The sequence below is a fragment of the Asparagus officinalis genome, chromosome 2 (assembly GCF_001876935.1).
Source record: "Asparagus officinalis chromosome 2, Aspof.V1, whole genome shotgun sequence".
NCBI lineage: Eukaryota > Viridiplantae > Streptophyta > Magnoliopsida > Asparagales > Asparagaceae > Asparagus > Asparagus officinalis.
In genome coordinates this window covers 78,423,778-78,447,308 of record NC_033795.1, presented here as the reverse complement: position 1 = coordinate 78,447,308, position 23,531 = coordinate 78,423,778, and the positions used below count along the sequence as shown (strand labels likewise).

The 23,531-nt window shown below is 36.1% G+C and overlaps 1 protein-coding gene across 2 annotated transcripts in view; it reads left to right on the top strand.

The window, feature by feature from the left end:
• Positions 1-23,099, top strand: part of LOC109831713 (protein ZINC INDUCED FACILITATOR-LIKE 1-like) — a 26,007-nt gene extending 2,908 nt beyond the window's left edge. Inside the window, exons 4-19 of one of the 2 annotated variants that reach the window (XM_020399100.1) lie at positions 11,130-11,190; positions 11,318-11,420; positions 11,570-11,672; positions 11,775-11,828; positions 11,931-11,993; positions 12,860-12,909; positions 12,993-13,068; positions 15,302-15,445; positions 16,083-16,170; positions 17,015-17,100; positions 17,189-17,296; positions 18,013-18,057; positions 18,169-18,257; positions 19,042-19,085; positions 22,505-22,620; positions 22,860-23,099. In XM_020399100.1, the coding sequence (XP_020254689.1) occupies positions 11,130-11,190; positions 11,318-11,420; positions 11,570-11,672; positions 11,775-11,828; positions 11,931-11,993; positions 12,860-12,909; positions 12,993-13,068; positions 15,302-15,445; positions 16,083-16,170; positions 17,015-17,100; positions 17,189-17,296; positions 18,013-18,057; positions 18,169-18,257; positions 19,042-19,085; positions 22,505-22,608 (1,218 nt within the window). In that variant the 3' untranslated portion in view covers positions 22,609-22,620; positions 22,860-23,099. Of the gene's footprint in view, positions 1-11,129; positions 11,229-11,317; positions 11,421-11,569; positions 11,673-11,774; positions 11,829-11,930; positions 11,994-12,859; positions 12,910-12,992; positions 13,069-15,301; positions 15,446-16,082; positions 16,171-17,014; positions 17,101-17,188; positions 17,297-18,012; positions 18,058-18,168; positions 18,258-19,041; positions 19,086-22,504; positions 22,621-22,859 lie in introns of those variants that run through there. The other variant, XM_020399101.1, reaches the window with a different exon arrangement.

Sequence of the window (23,531 nt, the reverse complement as noted above, 5' to 3'; positions counted from 1 at the left end):
GCTAGTCGATTTTGGCAGTAGTTTGAGCTAGCCAATTTTAGCAATAGTCTGAGCCAAACAACGAGCTACATTCAGTGGATCTCATGGCTTACATCGCGCTGATGGACGCTCGGCCTGAGGCATGACACCCTTCCCTATTAACATATAAACAATATATATGTCAATATAAAGGGAGAATTTGTTATAAAATAGATGAGAGGGAGGGCAAGGGGTCGAAAAGGTGAGGGTGAGTGAGTGGGGTGGTAAGGGGCGAGGGTGGAGATGTTGTTGGGACAAACCCAGAGCCCAATAGAGTAGGATCGCAATAATAGTAGTAAAAATAGAGATAAAAAAGATGGACACACAGATTTACGTGGTTCGGCACAAAATTACCTACATCTACGGGCAAGGATAGAAGAATCCAATATGAGGAGAAAACTCTGGAGTTACAATCTCTCTTTACAAAGATATACTCTCTCTATTTTTTTCTCTCTCACTCTTCTATATAGGAGTTGTTTCTGGGATGAGTTTTTCCTTAAGGATTTGGATCCTATTTATAGTGTTTAAAGAATACTATGCATAATAAAATATTAATATTATACTATACAACTTTATTGTGCATCTTTAAATTTTTTCAAAATTCCCGGCTTCTTTCAGCACCGAATTCCGTATTCTTTGACATTAGCAAACGGTGAGGCCCACTCCATTCAAAAATTACGACAGAGCTCTGACAATCTCCCACTTGAAGATTTGATTAAGTATCAATCATATATTCACACCATTCTTTCTATCTTGCCATCTTCATGTTGCTTTATGTCTCCGACAGACCACAATAGGATCGACACCAAATAAATTTGTCAGTACTGACTGATTTTGTTAAAAAATCTGCTAGGTTATCTTCGGTGTGAATTTTCTGCATATCCACTGTTCATTCTTCCACTTTCTCACGAACAAAGTGGTAGTGAACTCGAATGTGTTTGGTCTTTGAATGAAAGGCTGGATTTCTTGCCAAATGCAAAGCACTCTGACTGTCACAAAATAAAGATATCTTCTTTTATTCATAGTCGAGTTCCTCTAGCACCGTCTTCAACCACATCTCTTCTTTACTGGCTTGTGTAGCTGCTACATATTCTATTTTTGTTGTTGAAGTAGTCACAACTGATTGTAGTTTTGAAACCCAGCTTACAGCTCCGCCAGCAAGTGCAAACACATAGCCTGCGGTGGATTTGCTATTATCACGATCATCTGCATAATCAGAATCAACATATCCAATGATAATAAAATTAGATCCCCCATAATATAATGCAACATTTGAGGTTCTTTGAATATATCTTAGAACACTCTTTACAGTATTCCAATGCTCTTTACCAGGATTTGCCATGTATCGACTAATTACTCCCACTACTTGTGTAATGTCTGATCTTGTATAAATCATAGCGAACATTAAGCTTTTCACTGCTGATGCATACGGTACTCGAGACATTTCCATCATCTCTTCTTCACTGTTAGGACTCATATGGAGGATAACTTGAAATTAACAGAAAGTGGGGTAGAAATTGACTTACAATCTTGCATGTTAAAGCGCCGTAAGATTTTCTTTAAATAGTTTTTCTGAGAAAGTCAAATCTTCCTATTAACACTGTCTCGGTAGATTTGCATCCTTAGAATCCTGTTTGCAGATCCTAAAGCCTTTATTTCAAATTTCCTAACCAACTGAGCCTTTAATTCTTTAATACGATCTTTGTTAGGGCCTGCAACGAATATGTTGTCAACATACAACAATAAGATAACAAAGTAATTTTTACCAAACATCTTGAAATATGCATAAGGGTCTGAATTAAGTCTGTTGTATCCAAGGCTCATGATAAATGAATCAAATCTTTTGTACCAACATCTCGGTGCCTGCTATAGACCGTACAGAGATTTGTTCAATCTGCAAACCAAGTTTTTTTTTTTCAAAACCTTCTGATTGGAGCATGCAAATTTCTTCTTTAAGATCTCTGTAGAAAGAGATAATTGAGAGAGCAAAACCCTAACTTTATTAATTTATTTAGATACTAGAGAGATATATATATATAATCATACAAATAGGGGTATGGTTAACAGGTCACAACTCATTAACCTAATACCCAATAGACTTAATTTAACACTCCCCCTCAAGTTGGCGCATAAATATCCACCATGCCAACTTGTCACATATAGTAGAAAACACCTTTGAAGAAATAACATTGGTAAGAATATCAGCAAGTTGTTGTGAGGATGGAGTAAATATGAGGCACATTATCTTGTTCTCCCAAGTATCTCTAACAAAATTACAGTCAACTTCAATATGTTTTGTCCTCTCATAAAATATAGGATTTTGTACAATGTAAATGGCAGATTGGTTGTCATAATGCATAAGTATGGGTCCAGGTTGAACAAAACCAAGTTCTGTTATAAACTTTCGTAGCCACACCATCTCACAAGCAGTGTGAGCCATTGTTCTATATTTGGCCTCTGCACTAGACCGTGATACTACATCTTGTTTCTTGCTTCTCCAAGTCACAAGATTACCTCCAATAAAAGTACAAAATCCTAAGATTGACTTCCGATCTCCCATATCTCCTGCATAGCCAGCATCAAAGAAAGCAGAAATGTGAGTATGCCCATGCTTCTTATATAGCAATCTCTTACCAGGGCAATTCTTGATATATGTTAAAATCTTTAAAGCAGCTGTCCAATGAACTTCTCTAGGTTTGTGCATAAACCTACTCAGTACACCTACTGCAAAGGTAATATCAGGTCTGGTAACTGTCAAATAGATTAGTTTACCAATCAATCTCCTGTATTGTCCAACATCATCTAGTAGAGAGGTATCATCACGCCACAAATTAATATTTGTCTCCATTAAAGTGTTTGAAGGTTTGCATCCCGAGAGACCTGCTTCTTCTAGTAAATCTAGCACATACTTTCTTTGGGATAATAACAGACCATGCCTTTGATATGCAACTTCAATCCTAAAAAAATATTTTGGCTTTCCCATATCCTTAGTGACAAAAAAACGGTTTAGATACTCCTTAGTCTCTACTAAGGCAGCAGAGTCACTCCCAGTGAGCAGAATATCATTAACATTAACGGTTAAAATAACCAAACCAGTTGTTGTGCGTCCAAGAAAGACAGAGTGATCAGAATGGTAGCGTTGGAAACCAACACTAGAAATAGCTTTGCTGAATTTATCAAACCAAGCTCGAGGATTCTGTTTTAAACCATAGATGGCATTTCTCAGTCTGCAGATAATATTCTCCCCCTGAGCAACATACCCAGGAGGTTGCTCCATATAAACCTCATCGTCCAAATCACCATAAAAAAAATCATTCTTCACATCTAGTTGATGCATCTTCCAATCCAGATTAACAGCCAGAGAGAAGAGAATTCGAATGGAGTTGAGACGCGTAATAGGAGAAAAAGTCTCAAAATAGTCAATACAATATGTCTGGGTATATTCTTTAGCAACCAGGCGAGCTTTATATCTATCAACAGATCCATCAGGGCGATATTTCAAGGTATACACTCATCCGCAACCAACCACAGTCGCTCCAGTAGGTAGAGAGACCAAATCCCAAGTCCCTTAATTTAGAAAGCAATGCATGCATCTCCTCATCCATAGCCTTTTTCCAAGCGGGTACTAACAAAGCTTCATCATGTGAACTTGGTAAAGATATAGTGGACAAGGATAAAGCAAACTGACGAAAGAATGGGATGAGACAGTCATAAGAGACAAAAAGAGAGAGATGATATTTTGGGCAAGATCGTTTACCTTTACGATGAGTAATAAGAACATCTAAGTCAGAAGAGATATGAGGCTCGACATGAGATGGACCTACAGCTGGAGAAGAAGAGTCGGCAGGAGCAGAGACATGTGTATGTACTTTAGGACGGCGAGAGTATGTCAGTAGAGGTTTTGGTGCGGTAGCAACAGGAGCAGATACCGGAATAGTAGTGGGAGCCGTAGAAGGTAGTGGTACCTGTGGACTGACAGAGGTAGTGGAACCAGAGAAAAATATGGGACAGATTCAAAGAAGTTAACATCAACAGAAACAAAATATCTCATGGTGGTCGGATGATAACATCTATATCCTTTTTGAGTACGTGAGTATCTAACAAACACACACTTAATGGACCTAGGAGACAATTTATCCAAACCAGCAGTCAAACCCTGAACAAAACACGTACAACCAAAAACTCGAGGAATCACAGAAAAACATTTTTTAGCAGGATAAAGACAGTGGAATAGTATCAAACCATTAAGAACAGAGGAAGGTATTTGATTAATCAAATAACAGACAATGAGGACAGCATCAGACCACAAGTACTTTGGAATATTCATATGTATCATCAGTGTTCTAGCAACATCGAGAATATGTCTATGCTTCCTCTCAGCAACTCCATTTTGTTATGAAGTGTGAGAGTGTTCTAGCAACATCGAGAATATGTCTATGCTTCCTCTCAGCAACTCCATTTTGTTATGAAGTGTGAAAGCATGAAGTTTGATGAATAATACCATTAAGAGCACAAAATTTTAAAACGTTATTTTTTATATATTCCAAAGCATTATCAGTGCGAAGAATATGAACAGAAGTAGAGAACTAGGTTTTTATTTCATTATAAAAAACACTGTTTTAAAAAACCTCCGCCTAGTCCGCTTAGACGTTCGTCTAGGCCTAGGCGGTACCTAGACCGCCTAACTAGCGCCTAGCGCCTAGGCGGTATTTAGACTGCCCACCTAGATTTTACGAGCGTTTAGTAGAGCATTGTCTGCTTACGTGGATTGCACCCTGTAGGCTTTGGTTGTGATTTTATGTGTTGTAGCCTATACGTTCTTCAAACTCCATTAACCTCTAAATATGAACACATCCACTACCTCCTCTGACCTTCAACAAAACCTTATTGACCACCACTTAAATGAAGAAAGAAATCCACCTAGACATCAGTCCGGCATCTAAGCTTTCTGTAACATTGATATTCACTATCAATTATTATAATTAAAAATAAAAAAAAGAAAATATCTTAGGCTCTAGCCTTGTTAATTATTATTTTGGCTATTTAGTATCTAAGTATACATGATTTATTGAGGAACTAAAATTGCTATCTTTTTTTAAAAATTTATATGAATTTAATACATATTGTAATTTGAGTTGAGATGAACTTATAATTTGAGTTGAGAAGTATAAACATACAAAGAGCTATTGTAATTGGTAAACCAAGCAATTTAGTTAATAGTATTGGTATTTTAGTATTTATGCATCTTTGATTGAGTATAATATATATTTATTTATTTTCAAGTATCATAATTAAAAAAAAAAAACATTCAGAAACCGCTTAGGCGCCCGCCTAGGCGACTAAGCGCTGGACGTCAAGTCCGACGTCTAGAAGCGCCCAGCGTTTAATGTAACATTGATAAAAAAGTTCAATAACATGCGAGACTTCAGACCTCTCTTTCAACAAATATAGTCAAGTCATGCGAGAGAAATCATCAACAAAAACAATAAAATATCGAAAACCCTTCATAGAGGGAACACGACAGGGACTCCAGACATCAGAATGAACTAACTCAAACGCAAAACTACTGTGTTTATCGACACGACTCTGAAAAGAAGCACGATAGTACTTACCCAGTTCACATGACTCACAATCTAAAGAAGAAAGAGAAGACTGAACAGTAACTACCGATCTAAGTTTCTGTAGTGAAGGATGACCCAGACACCAGTTCCACAGTAAGGTAGAATTAGGCTGTGCTGCAACAAGACCAGCACCCGACACACTGTCGTCCAAATAGTACATACCTGTCTCTGCTCCTGCTGACTCTTCTTATCCAGTTGCAGAAAGAGATAATTAAGATAATTGAGATAATTAAGAGAGCAAAACCCTAACTTTATTAATTTATTCAGATACTAGAGAAATATATATATAGTCATACAAATAGGGGTATGGTTAACGGGTCACAGCGTATTAACCTAATACCCAATAGACTTAATCTAACAATCTCCATGAAGAAATGTTATTTTCATATCTAGCTGCTCTAGATGTAAGTCAAATATAGCGCTCATAGCCAGGACTATTCGGACTGTTCTAAGTTGAACTACATGAGAAAATATTTCATTAAATTCAATACATTCTTTCTGAGCATATCATTTTACCACCAATCTAGCACGATATCGTTTTACTTGATCATCATCATTTCGCTTGATCTTGTAGACCCATTTGTTTCTAATGGTCTTTCTTTCTTATGGTAGTGACACAAATTCTCAAGTCTTGTTCTTATGAAGAGCTTCAATTTCTTCCTGCATTGCTGCTATCCACAAAGATGCATCTGTGCCATTTATAGTTTCATTAAAAATTGACGACTCTCCATCTTCTGTTAGAAGACAGTATACAACATTACTCTTTGTAATATACTCCGAGTGCCAAGTCGGTGGCCTTCTCTCACAAGTTGACCTTCGAGCTTCTAGAGCCTCAGACTCGACTGGTTCTTATACATCATGCTCCGGTATTGCTTCAGAAGAATTCGGATAATCTTCTACCTGAACAGCTACAGTCTTTGAGTCCTTCATTGAACTCACTACTTTGTAATTGATTTTCTATAAAGATAATATCTCTGCTGATGATAACCTTACGGGCAATGAGGTCCCACAAGCGATATCCCTTTACTCCATTAGCATACCCAAAGAATATGTATTTTCTAGATTTTGAGTCTAACTTTGTAATTTATTGGGCATTGTACATTACGTACACTGGACTTCCAAATATATGGAGGTTAGAATAATCAACTGGCTTACCAGTCCACATCTTTAATGGCGTCTTTAATTGTATTGCAATTAATGAAGATCGATTTACCACATAACATGCGGTTTTTACTGCTTTCGTCCAAAAGACTTTATCCAGATTTACAGTTTCCAACATAGCTATTGTTCTTTCTAACAGAGTTCTGTTCATTCGCTCCGTCACTCCATTTTATTGAGGAGTATAAGCAGTATTGAATTGTCTTTTGATGCATTCTTGCTTATAGAATGCTAGGAATTCACCGTCTGTGTATTCTCCTCTATTATCTGACCTCAAACACTTGATCTTCTTCTCAGATTCAAGTTCAACCTGCGCTTTATAGGCTTTAAAGACTGAGAACACATTCATCTTCTTCTTGATAGGATACACCCAACATCTCCTGGAGTAGTCATTAATAAAGAACAAAATACTTTGCTCCTCCCAATGATGTAATCGGTGCTTGCCATACATCAGAATGAACCAGTTCTAGAATAGCCTTGCTTCTAGAACTCGATGTGTTGAACTTCAGCCGATGCTGCTTACTTGTAACACAATGCTCGCAGAATGAAAGAGCTACCGAATTAAGTCCAAGAAGTAGCTTCTGATCAGAGAGAATCTTCAAGCATTGTTCTGACATATGACCTAGTTTGCAATGTCACATTATTATTCTTCTCCATGGCTGGTTGATGCCACACATAAATTACCTTCCTGCAGAGTCTTTCCCTTGAGCATGTACAGATTTGCAGCTATCTTTTCTCTTTTTATGACAACAAGCGCCACTCTAACAATCTTCATGATCATATTTTCTATATGAGTCTTGCACCCGAGCTCTTCTGATTATCCTAAAGACAATAGATTCTTCTTCAGGCCCTTCACATGTCGCACATCTTGAATAGTGCGTATTATACCATCAAACATTTTGATTTTGATAGTGCCAATACTAAAAATTTATAAGGCATGATCATTTTTTATGAATACAGATCCTCCTGAGATAGGTTCATATTTGTGAACCATTCTTTTCGGGAGGTCATGTATCAGGAGGCTGCTGAATCTAGAAGCCAAACATCAGCAAATATTTTTCTGTCTTCATCAACAGTGGTTGCTCCACCGAATAGAATTTCACCATCGTCTGATGTGCTGACAACGCATCATTGAGATGTTGATGACTCTGAAGACTTTTTTATCTCTACTCTTCTTATTGTGTCAACACTCCGATTTGACGTGCCCTCTTTTGCCACAGTTGTAGCGTTTGATATTCTTCTTACTTCTTGATTTGGATCTACCATGGGTATGACTCCCACTGACGCTATGTTACGTTGATCTTCCTCTCATCACCGTTAAGATCTCCACTTGTTACGAACTTGCCTGCCTGTCTTCATTGTTTTTGCGTCGATTTTCTTCCTCCAGAACAGCGACTGCAACATCATCGAAAACTAGATTGTCTGTGAGAACGTTGTTTGTCAGGTTGATGATGAGTTGATCATACGAGTCAGGTAGACTCTGAAGTAGAAGTTCTGCACGTCAGGTTGATGATGAGTTGATCATACGAGTCAGGTAGACTCTGAAGTAGAAGTTCTGCACGTTCATTCACACCAACTGTATGTGAGTTGATCATACGAGTCAGGTAGACTCTGAAGTAGAAGTTCTGCACGTTCATTCACACCAACTGTATGCCCCAACGTTATGAGTTGGGAGAATAGTGTGTTTAGGATTTTGATGTGGTCGGTCATCGATGTAGATTTCGCCATCCTTAGAGTGTAAAGTCTTCTTTTTAAGAAGATTTTATTATGCAGGGATTTCGCCTCATATAGCTTTGTTAGAGTATCCCAGATCTTCTTTGCTGTCTTCTCCTCCTCTATGCTTGACAGCACTCCGTCTGCTAATGCCAGATGAAGAATTGCAATAGCATTTTCGTCCATTTCATTCCACTTTTTATCATCTGTGATGTTGGCCGGCCTTACACTGATGGTCGCTAGACAATTATCTTTTCTCAAGATAGCCTTTATCTTTAACTTCCACAGAGAGGAATTACTCCCGTCGAATTTCTCGATCTTGAACTTTACCGCCATTACTTCTACTATGAACAATAACTTTTCTTACTATTTCACGTAAATAGTAACTGTATTTATGAACAATAACCTTACCCGTGAATAGTACCGTATTTATGAACTGTACCGTACTCGTGAATAGTATTCGTCACCTTCAAAGGGTAAATGATAATCTAATTTATTTTTTGATATGGAGGATCCACCTTTGGTGGTAGCCACAAAGCATACGATAAGTAGATATATACAAGCACCCTAAGTTGGCTCTGATACCACTTGTTGGGCAAACCTGGGGCCCAATAGAGCAGGATCGCAGCAATAGTAGTGAAAAATAGAGATAAAAAAGATGGACATAGATTTACGTAGTTCGACATAAAATTACCTACGTCTACGGGCAATGATAGAAGAATCCACTATGAGAAGAAAACTCTGGAGTTACAATCTCTCTTTACAAGGAGATACTCTCTCTATTTTTTCTCTCTCACTCTTTTACATAGGAGTTGTTTCTGGGATGAGTTTTTCCTTAAGGATTTAGAGCGTATTTATAGTGTTTAGAAGAACACTATGCATAATAAAATATTAATATTACATTGTACAACTTCACTGTGCATCTTTAATTTTTTTTTCAAAATTCCCGGCTTCTTTCGGCACTGAATTCCGTATTCTTTGACATTAGCAAATGGTGGGGCCCACTCCATTCAAAAATTACGACAGAGCTCTGACAGATGCGGGAGGGGGGCTGCGGAGAGGAGGACGAGTGGGTTTTTGGGAGTGGTTGTAGTGGTGGCGTGGGTGGGGGCGAGGTGGGTACATAAGGTTTCTATCTACTCATAAAATGTGGATATTATCAATTGTTTGATATGTAACAAGTCTCTCTATGTGATAAATGTTTAGAAGAGTAAGCTATATGTCTACTTCCATGAATAAAAACTTCGGCTTGGTTTGGTAGTAGGGAAGGTGAGGGGAGGGACAGAAAATAAATTTGCCTTTGGTAGAGGGTTTTAGAGGGGAGGTAGAGTGAGGGGAGGAGAGGTGAGGGAAGGAACACTACAAAATGAACCAAAATTTAAAGAGAGATAGAGTTTACTTGTTTTGAATGGTCTATGATGTCTGGTAACTTATTTAGATCAGTTATGAATATGTTTTAACTCCATGAACAATAACTTTTCTTACTATTTCACGTAAATAGTAACTGTATTTATGAACAATAACCTTACCCGTGAATAGTACCGTATTTATGAACTGTACCGTACTCGTGAATAGTATTCGTCACCTTCAAAGGGTAAATGATAATCTAATTTATTTTTTGATATGGAGGATCCACCTTTGGTGGTAGCCACAAAGCATACGATAAGTAGATATATACAAGCACCCTAAGTTGGCTCTGATACCACTTGTTGGGCAAACCTGGGGCCCAATAGAGCAGGATCGCAGCAATAGTAGTGAAAAATAGAGATAAAAAAGATGGACATAGATTTACGTAGTTCGACATAAAATTACCTACGTCTACGGGCAATGATAGAAGAATCCACTATGAGAAGAAAACTCTGGAGTTACAATCTCTCTTTACAAGGAGATACTCTCTCTATTTTTTCTCTCTCACTCTTTTACATAGGAGTTGTTTCTGGGATGAGTTTTTCCTTAAGGATTTAGAGCGTATTTATAGTGTTTAGAAGAACACTATGCATAATAAAATATTAATATTACATTGTACAACTTCACTGTGCATCTTTAATTTTTTTTTCAAAATTCCCGGCTTCTTTCGGCACTGAATTCCGTATTCTTTGACATTAGCAAATGGTGGGGCCCACTCCATTCAAAAATTACGACAGAGCTCTGACAGATGCGGGAGGGGGGCTGCGGAGAGGAGGACGAGTGGGTTTTTGGGAGTGGTTGTAGTGGTGGCGTGGGTGGGGGCGAGGTGGGTACATAAGGTTTCTATCTACTCATAAAATGTGGATATTATCAATTGTTTGATATGTAACAAGTCTCTCTATGTGATAAATGTTTAGAAGAGTAAGCTATATGTCTACTTCCATGAATAAAAACTTCGGCTTGGTTTGGTAGTAGGGAAGGTGAGGGGAGGGACAGAAAATAAATTTGCCTTTGGTAGAGGGTTTTAGAGGGGAGGTAGAGTGAGGGGAGGAGAGGTGAGGGAAGGAACACTACAAAATGAACCAAAATTTAAAGAGAGATAGAGTTTACTTGTTTTGAATGGTCTATGATGTCTGGTAACTTATTTAGATCAGTTATGAATATGTTTTAACTCCAAATCGAAGTAATTATATTCGTTTTTTATTCATGCAGATAAAAGACTTGCATATTGCCAAAAGAGAAGAAGATATTGGATTTTATGCAGGTTTTGTGGGTAGGTCTGATACTGTTTCAGAATTTGGAATATAATAGGTTATTTCAAAAAGTTTTGCTTGATATGCTTACTATGATGTATTATATCTTAAAACCATTATATAGCACTCAACTTCTCCTTATTGTAGGGTCTGCATTTATGCTTGGGAGAGCTTTGACTTCCGTACTTTGGGGTTTGGTCTCTGATCACTATGGAAGAAAACCTGTCATTATGATCAGCATTATCTCAGTGTCAGTACTTTATGATTGCTCAGTTTTGCAGTCAACTTAAAGGGTTCGCTGAATTTATTTGTGTATTTTTATTTGGTAACAGAAGGAAGTTTGGTTTTTTTTCTTTGTTTCTATATTTTAGTGCTGAATTGATTTTAATAACGTTTCAGCATTATATTCAACACACTCTTTGGGTTAAGTACAAGTTATTGGATGGCAATTGCTACAAGGTTGCTTCTTGGATCTTTGAATGGTTTACTTGGCCCAATAAAGGTTTGTTCTAGTATTCGATGAAGCCTGTCTATTCAGTCTCAACATTGACAACTACGCCTTTGCTTTTCATTGCTCCTGTGATACTTTTTAGATTGTGTTTAGGCTTATGCTATAGAAGTTTGCCGAGCTGAACACCAACCTATTGGACTGTCGCTTGTAAGAACCTCTTCATGTTTCATATTTCCCCACTTCTCTTGAACTCTTTTACTTGCTTCTCTTTTCATTAACGTTGAATATTTTTTCATCATCTAAATTCAGGTTAGCACAGCCTGGGGAATAGGTTTGGTAATTGGTCCAGCTATTGGAGGCTTCTTCGCACAGGTATTGTAACTCTAGAACAGTTGTGACAGAGTAAATATGCATTGTTGTATAAACCCACCATCATGTGACATGTAGCTCAGATGCTTGTTATACCATAGGAGTCATACTCTTTAGAGAATTTTTCCTGAATTCTTTTAGGTTGTGCTGTGTTTGGTATGAGGATTCCCGTATTTGGGATAAGCTCAAGAACATTCTGGGAATGTTAGATTTTCTTTAGTATCATATTCTCTGGTTTTTGCATCTAAAACTCCAAAATACCATGCTGCACCAACCCTGCCTATAGACGAAAAGGCCTTGAGTGCTGTCAGATAGTATAAAAGGGGAAACAGTTATCTTTCTTACTATATTGCTAGAGTTTTGGATAGATGTGAAGCAGTTGGGTGCAACCCGATTAAGCATCTTAGTTAGGACATCACGAGTTAATTTTGGTTATACCAGGCATGGAAAATGGATAAGTTTTAATACTGCTAAGTTGAATCTGTTTCTTTTAAATGTACGAGTCCGTATAGTACTAGGCTATTATGGATAGGTGAAAATGTGCTTGCACCTGTATGCTTGTATGCATCTGCACGCTGGTAGATGTATTGCTGTATCCGTAAGCCAGGCAGGATCACAGTTATTTGTTATCTTGTTATGAAGTGTCCAACATACCAAAAGTTTAGGCACACTAGAATTGTCTTATCAGCTTTAAATTATATTTCGTCCTCTACTTTTCCATCAATAGTGGCAGTTTGTAACACAGGAGTAAACCAATTATATTGAATGCTTTTAGTGTGTAGATAAGACATTCTGAATCATATATACTTTAACTTCCTACAGAAGATTATCACACGATTAACTTATTATTTTATTGTTGTTGTGTTTAGCCTGCAGAGAAATACCCAAAGATATTCTCCAAGGAGTCCTTTTTTGGGAGGTATGGCTATAAGTATGCTTTGTTCATTCTCTTACCTAATTATGTATTCTTATGCATGCCCTTGTAACCAACATCTTTTGTAGGTTTCCATACTTCTTACCCTGCTTTTGTATATCACTCTTTGCAGTTGGTGCATTTATAAGTTGCTTCTGGCTTGCGGTAAGTTATACTAACTTTTGTATTGTCTTCTTTTTGTGTTATTTTTAATGTCTATAAGGAATCTTTATAAGCATGCAAATTTACTTTCGTGTAATTCATGTTTCTAGAGATTTCCAAATCTGACACATTGCATAACTTTATGTAACTGAATTACAATATGGTAGCATGCCAATTTTGTTGAGGATTTTGACTTGCAGGGTAAATATTCTATGAGGAGAGTTAAGGGTCTATCGTCCCCAAGTCAGTTCTTAAGTTTAGTTAAGGTTTGGGGTATCCAAAACTAATACTACAGAGAAGCAAAGAAGAGAGAACAACCCAAGAAGTAAGATCATTGAAACAATAGTAGGAAATGATGCGAAATGAAGAGAAGGAAGGGAAATATTCTCAGAATTCCTTTCTCATAATAGTATCCGTTCATTCTCTTGACAAATATAGAGAGAAATGGTTTGACAAACATTAAAAGTGTGTCAATGCTTTAGAAACACATTATATTTATTATATGCTTAAGAACCTTTTTGCTTTTGTTATCTACGGTTCTAGATTAATTTACTGTTAGGGCTAGGGAAAGCCAAAAATAAAGGGTTTTCAAGGTAGGATGTGGGCATTTTCTTCCGGAAAACTGCATAATTAGAATGGTGAGATAATTTATTGACCTAGAATTAGCATTGATACTACGGTCACAGAATGCTCAGTGAGCAAAGACTGATCTCTGAAAGACATCAGAGTAACTGCAGAATCTCTGTTCTAGTCACAGTTAGATGACAACCAGTGCTGATATAATTAAGGGAGGATTGGAGATGGATAATATGAGATGGTAGAGACTATAACAAAAGTTATAAATTATGCTACATTTTTTGTCTCTACATGACACATTTTTGTGTCCCACAAATAGAGTGTGAGACATATCAAAAGTGTGGTTAGAGCATGCGCGGAGGGCGTTTTTCTACATATATGCGAATGTATCGCAAAACTCACGACACATATATGTCGAAAGTGGTGATAGATACATGTGTCACAAAACTCTTGACACATACATGTGTCAATAATGGTGACACATACATGTGTCAAGAGTGGTGACACATAAGTGTGTTTAGACCATAAAAATATAAAGAGTATAACCATTTAACACTATAACTTCCCAGAAGGTCAACCATTTTAGAATTACTCTCATCAAAGCACGCTTAACAATAGAGTTTTTTTTAGCTTATACACTAATCATAAGTATCTAATCATCAACATCAATATATCCTCTCACAATCCATGTTGACCTATTAGCCCTTTTCACTTATATTTAATTGTATATTTAATGACATAAATATGTGTCATAATTTGCCACACTTTTTATTTGTGTCACTATTGTTTAATTCTTTGTAAATAAAATGACACTTTTATGTAGACATATTATACAACTTTTGTTGTAATGCAAACTATTATTGCTTAGCAATCACGGTCAACTAAAATTCTCAAGCAGCTTTCTCAACGTGTAATGGCACACCTGATTCAGTTCAAATTCATAGGATTGGCAGACAAAAATAGAGAATTCTGATACATTTAAAAAATGGGTGAACTGAACAGAGGAACCATGATCAAGGGAACAGTCAAAGAGATAGAGATCATATGTTGCATCCACATTACAAACTTTACAAATCGAACAGTTGACATGTTCTGACTTAAAACTTTAGGTCCAAAGATCACAACGCCATCTGGACATGCATGGAACTGTCCATATGGTAATTGTGAAATTGATACACTTGTAGATGACACTGAACACAATATAGGTTCTCCTCAAAGGATCTTGAAAGTCAAGCTGCAGTTTATCTCAGATAGACCGTGTTTATCTAGTACGCATTCATCTTCATCATTGGAGGCTTCTATTGGCAAGGCTTTTCTTGCTGGCATTCCATTAACTAGAAATCATATATCACCTCCCAAATCACCCAGAAAAGAAAAATCTCAATCAATCATTAATAATCATGGAAAAAACTTAAAAACATTGTTATGCAAGTTGTTTCAGCTGTTTTGCTTACAAGTTAAAACGTGAGGTATCCATGTATTTCTGTCTTAAGTTGTTGGATTTGTTCTTTTATTATCCACATTTGAATGTTCTTTTAAACTGAACTTGTCATTTGTTTCTTTTGCCAAGAGTATGTTGGCATTTCCAAACATTGTTTGCGGAGAAACAGTCAGATTTTTTATTAATTTTGGTATCACATTTTTTAAATTGAATTCGCAGGAAACATTACACAATCATAGTGATCATGATGAAGAAACCGATGGAACCCCAGCTTCCAAGAAAAACCTTTTCAAGAACTGGCCACTAATGTCATCTATTATCGTCTACTGTGTCTTTTCACTTCATGATATGGCATATACCGAGGTAATGTTTATTATTATTTGCTTGTGGTATTAAGGTCATACGGTCGTTTGACTTTAAGCATGCTTTCAATCTTTATGCCCTACTTATAATGAATGCTTCTTTTGAGTGTTCTGCCTTTGAGTATAGGAAATAACACGCTTTAGAAGTCTTATCTGCATACTTTCTCGCTTATATGATTCTGGAGGCTGGATACTTCTTGCAGCTTCAGTGCTCATGAGTCAAGATCCATTAGGTTTGATATATGTTAAGAAGGCATTGAGACATCTAGCCATTCGCATGCTAAGATATCAGCTTTCTCACTGTTTTATTGATAGGAAGGAAAGTAAAGAATTCACTCATCTGTAAAGCAATCTGGGATATTTCAAGCACTCTTCAAAAGCAGTATATTATGCTGTAGAAGTTGAGCCTGGAGACCTTCACCAGCCATTTGACGAATTTCTTTTTATGCCAGCAATTAAACCATGTAATTAAGAGCTCCATGAATGCTATCATAGAGTATATGAGCATCTAAAGACTAGTAAAAGTCTTAAATGTGCTTTATGGTTCTTTATAGTTCAGTGATAATTTTACTATGGCAATCTTGTTGATCTATGTAGTTTCAAATTACTTAATTTCTGCTCAAATATTTTTTCATCAGATTTTCTCCATATGGGCAGTGAGTGATAAACTTTATGGAGGATTAAGCTTTTCTTCGCAGGATGTTGGTGAGGTTCTTGCAGTCACAGGTACTCCAGTTATTTGGTCTAGTTCATAATGTGGAAACATTCTCTTGTTTTCTCCTATATTTTTGCTTCAAATTATCCACTGAAAGTTTATGGTGTGATAAATAGATCCTTTTATGTTATATCTTATGCAACAAAGGATTAATGTGCCTAATTAAATACTACGTCATGATCACTGTTATTGTTTGAGGAGCAACTTTTGACAAAGTTATCATCATCCAATAATTCATCTTTGGGGAAGATGCAGGGGCTGGGGTGCTACTTGCATCTGATATCTACACCTCTGATTTAGCACAAACCTTGGTTGTGTATTCAATCTTCCAGGTGCCTCAATTGCTCCATTTATCATATTTCAAAACTTTCATGGGCTTCTAAGATGTCCCTCTTCAGCACTCAATTTTTGCTTGCATGCACAAGGTTCTTAATCGATACCTTATGCAACCGGCAAATAATTCATGTGATATAAATGTAGAAGTAAAGGTAAAGCTATTCATTAGTGTAAACATAATTCTATTAGTTTTTAGAAAATTATAAAGCCTAAAAGTACCAACTATGAGAACTGGCTGCATCGATACTTTTCATGTTCATATTTCATATAACAATTGCGAGGAATGTATTATTTACATGGGCACACACCCGACTTATGATAAATCACAGTCCAGTTGTGCTAATTAAGGGACACTTCTGATGTCCTAACACTACGAGGTGACGGTAACCAGTTCAGAAGGCCTGCTTCTAGTTGATATAAATCAGAGCATGACTACTTATGTATTGTTGTCGGCAATTGATTATTGCACCTATAATTTCCAAATTTCATTGATTAACTACGTATGTACTCATTGCATAGGCTGTAGTCTTCTGGTATTTCAACTATTTCTTTATATCTGGATTTCAAAGCTCCTTGGACCCATCATTTCAGCTCGTGTTGCAGCGGTGTGCATCATTATCATCTTAATTTTTTTGTTGGGTGTTTCTACTGAAATAAAATCCTACCATGATGCTTTGAAATTATGATATGCAGGTTATAACTATACCATTAGGTGCCGCCTACCCGTTTATGTCCAGGCTATCAGGGTTTAAACTTTCATTGGTAGTGAACTGTACATCGGTACTGAAGAACATTCTTTCTGTGAGTATAATTCAGTTAATATGAAAATGCTTGATATCGAGTGATATCTAGCTTGTGTTCCAAATTAATCTGTTGGAAGTTTTTAGAATAAATACATGTCTTTGTTTTGACATAAATTGGGTCACATTATTGATTCCTTATCTGTCATGCCTAGTTTCAGAATTTTATTTCTAAAAAAGCCCTTGTGATGGTAGATTACAACATATACTGGACTATGTCTGAATGTAACATTGATATCAGAGGATGATATTTATGTTATAACAATAACAGTCAGAAATATGGTAAGATGGATGTTAAAAGTAATTGCATCAATCTGTGCTGGAATTACATACTTAAGAAAGATATGTCTGAAATATGTAGCATTGACAATATTTTGTGGCCGGTACAAGTTAGGTGAAATGTATTAGAAAAAAAATATAATAATAGAGAGATCCCAGATAATGTTTTGGTAGAAAATTCTTCTTAGCTCTCTTAATAAGCTACGAGTGCAACATCTTTGGTCATGGTCAGCCATCATCAGTTGTATTTGCAAATATTATTTGCATGAAACTTCTTAGCTGTAGGGTTACAGTTACAGATTGATTGCTCTAAATTCTGCATTTCTATTTGATTGTAATTTGTGCCAAACATCAATTACCCCACAATGGAATTTTGTGTGAGAGTGAACTTTTTGTGACTGATCTTGTTTCTTACTTGAGCTTCTTTTCTACAATCAGTTAATTGTCATCACTGGGATGTTCATTTTGCAGAACAATGCTGTGGTGCTTTCTTACTTCTTTAAATACATTTAGTTGTATTTCATGAATGTTTATTCCATTCTGACATGCCTAAGAAACTATTTGACGAGACTAATGATTATATTTCATCATCAGCCTCAGCACCAGAGAGGAGCTGCAAATGGCATTTCAGTGACAGGGCAGTCCCTTTTTAAAGCTGTTGCTCCGGCATGTGCCGGAGCTATGTGAGTATCTTTTCTTAGTCTTGCTAAAAGTTAATGCACTATATACAAGACCAGTTGTGCACAGATCTTCCACTTTTATATTAATATATATGGCTAGCAAAAAGAAATCGCCCTCTAGGTATTCTTGGTCTCGCAATATATTTCCCTGTTTTTTGTATTGTTTTTCTAAAGTAACAATAATAAAGTTAATATTGCGTAGCAATCTAACAGAAAGGTGACTATGCTATCAGGCTAGTGACTTGTTTATTCGGATCACATCCTCCGACCCCAGAATAGTTCAAGGGCTTCTACTATGGGGGGAAAACATACACTTATTGAATACATTTTGCAAGTGAAACTACTGTGAGTCTGTGACAACCTACAGTTGAAGTTTTCCATCTTCATGCAAACTAAATAAACCCTATCCCTTCTGAAATTTATTCTAGGCATAGGAGAATAAATAAAATGCAAGGACATCACCGGTTTATTACATCCTGGTTAAAAACCAGTCAGACTGCAAGGGTAGTGTATAAGAAAGTTAAAAACTACCTGTTTTTCACAGATCTAAAGATATTTAGAAGCTTCCCACAAAATTCCAAATTAAATGCAATTTAAAGGTTTCAGTATCCTCTTGAGGAAAGGTTATTCATCATTTCAAGATATAAGAAATTCACATTGTTAAAAGCTCAAACCATCTTGTTTATTCATTTATCATGAAGTAACATATCCATAACGCTGCATATGGATTGCACTACTTGTGATCTTTCTTGTATATCCGATTTATAACATCACTTACTATTTGCAGATTCTCTTGGGCACAAAAACGCCAAAAAGCTTCATTTCTTCCAGGTATCTTATTTAGAAGTTGTTGTCCCTTTGAGTTATTGGTGGTTGTCAATGTCATAGTTGAAGAAAATATAATAATATGAATGTTCTGTTTGTTGAATTAACAACCTTCAGTTGATGGTCAAATATCAGAATCGTATGAAAAACCCGCCTATTATCTGCTTCTGTTAGTCTACTGTCAAACCAAACAAAGGAATGAGCTTGTTTTTTAGTACCATATTCAAGTGGATTGCAGATCTTCATTCAGACCATTGAAATTCCCTCTTTATATTGGACCCTCATCTAGCATAGAAAAAGTCTGGAGGGCTGATGGGTGATTTTGTCATATGAGCTTAACCTGCATAATCATATGCGTAACTTCCATGTATTAACTGGCATTCTGGGTTTTACATCCACTCAGCCATGCTTACAACTGGTTGGAAAGACTTATTCTATCCATCAATGTAGAGTTTAGCAACATATCATGTCATTTTGGTTTAAAAAATGTTAGGATATTCATGATACATACAAATGACCATTCACTTATTCAGAAAATTACCCGGGAGAGTCTTATCTTCAACTGGGTCATGCAAATTTCTTGTTAAGAGTTTTTTTTGTTTGAGGATCTAGTCTGAAGCTCAACTCCATACATTCAGCATATACATAGAGATTCATTTATAGTGACACCTATTAGATCCTGTACCTTTTTCAGTTTATGTATGATGTATGTCTATTTTAGGTGGGTTGAACACATGCGACAATTGAACTTTTAAAATATCTGAGCAAATGATGGACCATAAAGTAAAACAAAGAACTATCAATTTACATATTTTACTTAATCTTAACTGTTCTGCAATGATTGAATAATTGTCTGATACCCATACGTCAGATTTAACTTGTAACATGCCAATCCAATAAGACCACATCAGTTTTGGGTGAAAACAATTAGGATTAATGGAGACCTTTTGGTTTCCCTTGTTGTTGCCTGATGCCAGCCAACTGGCTGACAGAGAAAGTACTAGGGAAGATTTCGGGTTTGACATACCAACAGTTTCTGAAGTTTTCTTGGGGAAAACAGAAGAAAATAGGAAATTAGTCACAGAAGAAAGAATAAGCATTTAACCACCAATTGTTTCAAACATGAGCATCCTAGCTGTCAAATGATGAAAACCCCTATTTGATTCTTAAGAACCACTGGAAAATCCAATCCATCAGAAGAGAACCAGGTGGTTTGTTGAATTAATATTGTTAGTTCAGTTATAGTCGCACACTATACCTGGTCTAATCTACTATCAGAGACAGTGCACATTGATTTATTTAAGTTATTAATCTGGTTTAAACCATAGTTTAGTTCTAACTTAATTACTAACTTGGACCAAATCTATTAGAGAACACACCTTCTTTTCTATTTTGATAACTCAATATGCATATATTTTATCACTATCAAAGCAGCTTGAAACTTTAATGTTCTCGATTTTTAAATGTTTTTTAATTGTTCATGTATGTTAAATATTTATTCAAATTTGATACTATTTAGAAATTATTCTGGATTTACTATTTTATTACATAAAATTTCATCGAGATCTATCTAATTTTTGTTAACTATAAAAGAACATGTCGATTCTTTGCTAAATTGATAATTAAAAAAAAGTTTTTTTTCTAAAATAGTTAAGCCATTTACTCACATGATACTTGAATAGAGGAGCTGCTAAAAGTATCACTCAGGATACCGAAAAAGGAGAACCAAGACAAAGACCATTTTTGAGATCCTTTATAGTATTTGTTTTTGTTAGAGCGAAGGGCTGTACAGTGTACAACATAGAGGATGTCTATACAAAGTAGAGAATAACACAACACTGAACAAACACAGTAGAGAAAAAGAAAAAGCACACAAGGATTTAACGTTGTTCGGTCAATATAACCTACATCCAGGGACAAAGACAACAGAGGACTTTACTAATCAAAAGAGAAATTACAACAAGGAGATCACTCTCTAATCCATAGTTGTATGGAACCCGGTTCGTTCGGGTTCATGAGACTGGTATGGGAGCGTGGTACGCCGCTCATTAGTAATTGTACGAGGGGGGTAGGCCTATGCGGTGCTCCAGGGAATGTCATACACTTTAGATTCGGTTCTTAAATTTAGGAATCAAAGGTTTTGCAGGAGTCAAATTTAAAAAATATGCTAGTTGATATCAGTAATGGTAAAGAACATTGAGAATCATGTTGTAATTATGGTATGCATACTTTATTTTCTTAAATTCTCACATTAATTTGTTGTTTATTATTTTAAAAAAGAGTTACTTTTTTAAAAAAAAACTAACTGTTTTGAATTCTAAATTTGGTCGCGGGAGTTGGTGAATCGGGTCGTGTTCCTCAAGAATCTGGGACGATTGAACCCGCGTCACAGTTTGCGATAGCGTCCCATGTTCCCGACTCCTATGCTCTAATCTCACTCAAAACTCACTAGAGAATCACACTTAAAGAGAGACTCAATATTTATCTCCCCCCCCTCCCTCCCCCTCCCTCTCTCTCTACAGCTCAATTTCTCTTTGATTAAGTTGTTATTTCTGCCTTACTTGTTGCTCTTAGTCTGTCTTTCAATCAATGAGTTGAAGGCTGCTTATAGAAGAAGGGGGGTGGTGGGAAAACATTGACTTTAAGGCAATGCATATTTATCATGTGAATTCATTTTTCACATGCTTCATGTGTAAGAGGAGGTATAAAAAACTGAGTTTTGATTCTCATGTTCAAAATCATGTTGTACAACAGTTTTCCTATAGTGAGCTCCAAGATTACTCTTTTGTTATAGAGTTTCCCTTTCGTTCTATTGACAATCTCAATTAAGCAATCTCAATTAAGCAAACGACTATATGAAATTATCTTTCATCTGTAACTTTTCTTTTAGATGGTTAAAGCTCTTGCTATTGACATATGTTGACATGTGTGTTGTTATTCAGATTCCTAAATCTCATGTATCTTATGCCTTAAATCTCTAGAGGGACCGTCCAAATTCATGATATAGCTGTGACTAATACCATTGGATTCATCTGTCTTTTGTCTTTTTAAGTTAATCGTTTTTGTAAAAATAACTACACAATAGTGGTTCTTTTATGATGCCAAGAGGGATATTTTGCTTACTATCTATTAACAGGATTCTGTTCCCGCTGATAGCAACCCCCATGTGCATACATGTACATGCTACAGGCTTACAGTCAAATGACCTGATGTTTTTATACTAATTAGTCTCACCTTGTTTTAAGATGTGGGGATTTACATTCTCATATTATTTGGTCTTGGCAAGCAATTTGTTTAATTTATGCACATAATAGAAGATTAATATCTCATATTTGTAAATTCTCGCCATTGGTGGCCTGGTGTGGAGATATTTCTGTTTCATGATTCATCTTGTTCAAACTGAGGCAATGCTTATCAATATGCAGGCGATCAAATGGTCTTTTTCATCGTGAACGTGATAGAGGCAATTGGATTCCTCCTAACATTTGAACCATTCTTAGTCCCGGCAAATAAAACAGAACAGGAATAGTGTCTTATACAGGTACGCAAGAGCCATCATTTAGATTGTTGGAAATCTTCAAGTTAATCAATAAGCTGAAGCAAGTCAGATACTTTTCCTCGGAGCAATCAAACTTCTCACTCTTCTCTTAAGGTTAACCAAGGCTAAGTCGTGTTGATAGTTAAAAAAATATTATGTGTTGAATTCATGGGAAATGTATTAATTGAGAAACTGGTAATGCTTCTTGGAATCGCTAATCGCTGCTGTTCGTATCGACGCAGGTCTGCAACCATTTTTAACAGGAATAGCAAATGGGTACCCGTGGAATGATACCATCTTCAAACCTGGTTCAATTGAAATACCAAAGGTATTGATTATGTAGGAGCTTATATGAATCAGTTATTGAGAATGTATACAGATTTTGAAAACATTGGAATCCGTCGTTTAATATGGAGGGGCATATATAGCTCCTTTTTATTGAATATATGTAAATTTTGAATGTGATGTTTATTTGTTATTGATATGGAACAGCTTTTGCATGCGTTTGATGTATTGCCATTTTGGAAAATAAGAAGAAAGAACACGCATCAGTCCTTATACCTTTCCTTTCTTTTAATATACAAAAGAAATAAATGGTCAAAGACAAGTAAACATATTTTTGCAAATCTTGGTAGTGTAGATGGCTTAATGGGGATATTCACCCTTTAACCCTTTTTTTATTAATTTTTTTAACGAAACATGTAACGTTGACAATGTTTTATGGGAGTTATAACTTACTAACTTCTTATCGCTATAATGCTTTGATAATATGCGCATTGGAACATTCATTATTCTTTCTGGAGATAAAAACATGCATATGTCCGGAAATATTAATTACATGCATACTAACATGAGACTTTGCTTTCCTTTATTTTCGTTTTGTTTTCGCTCAGGCAACATGATGCACTAAATAA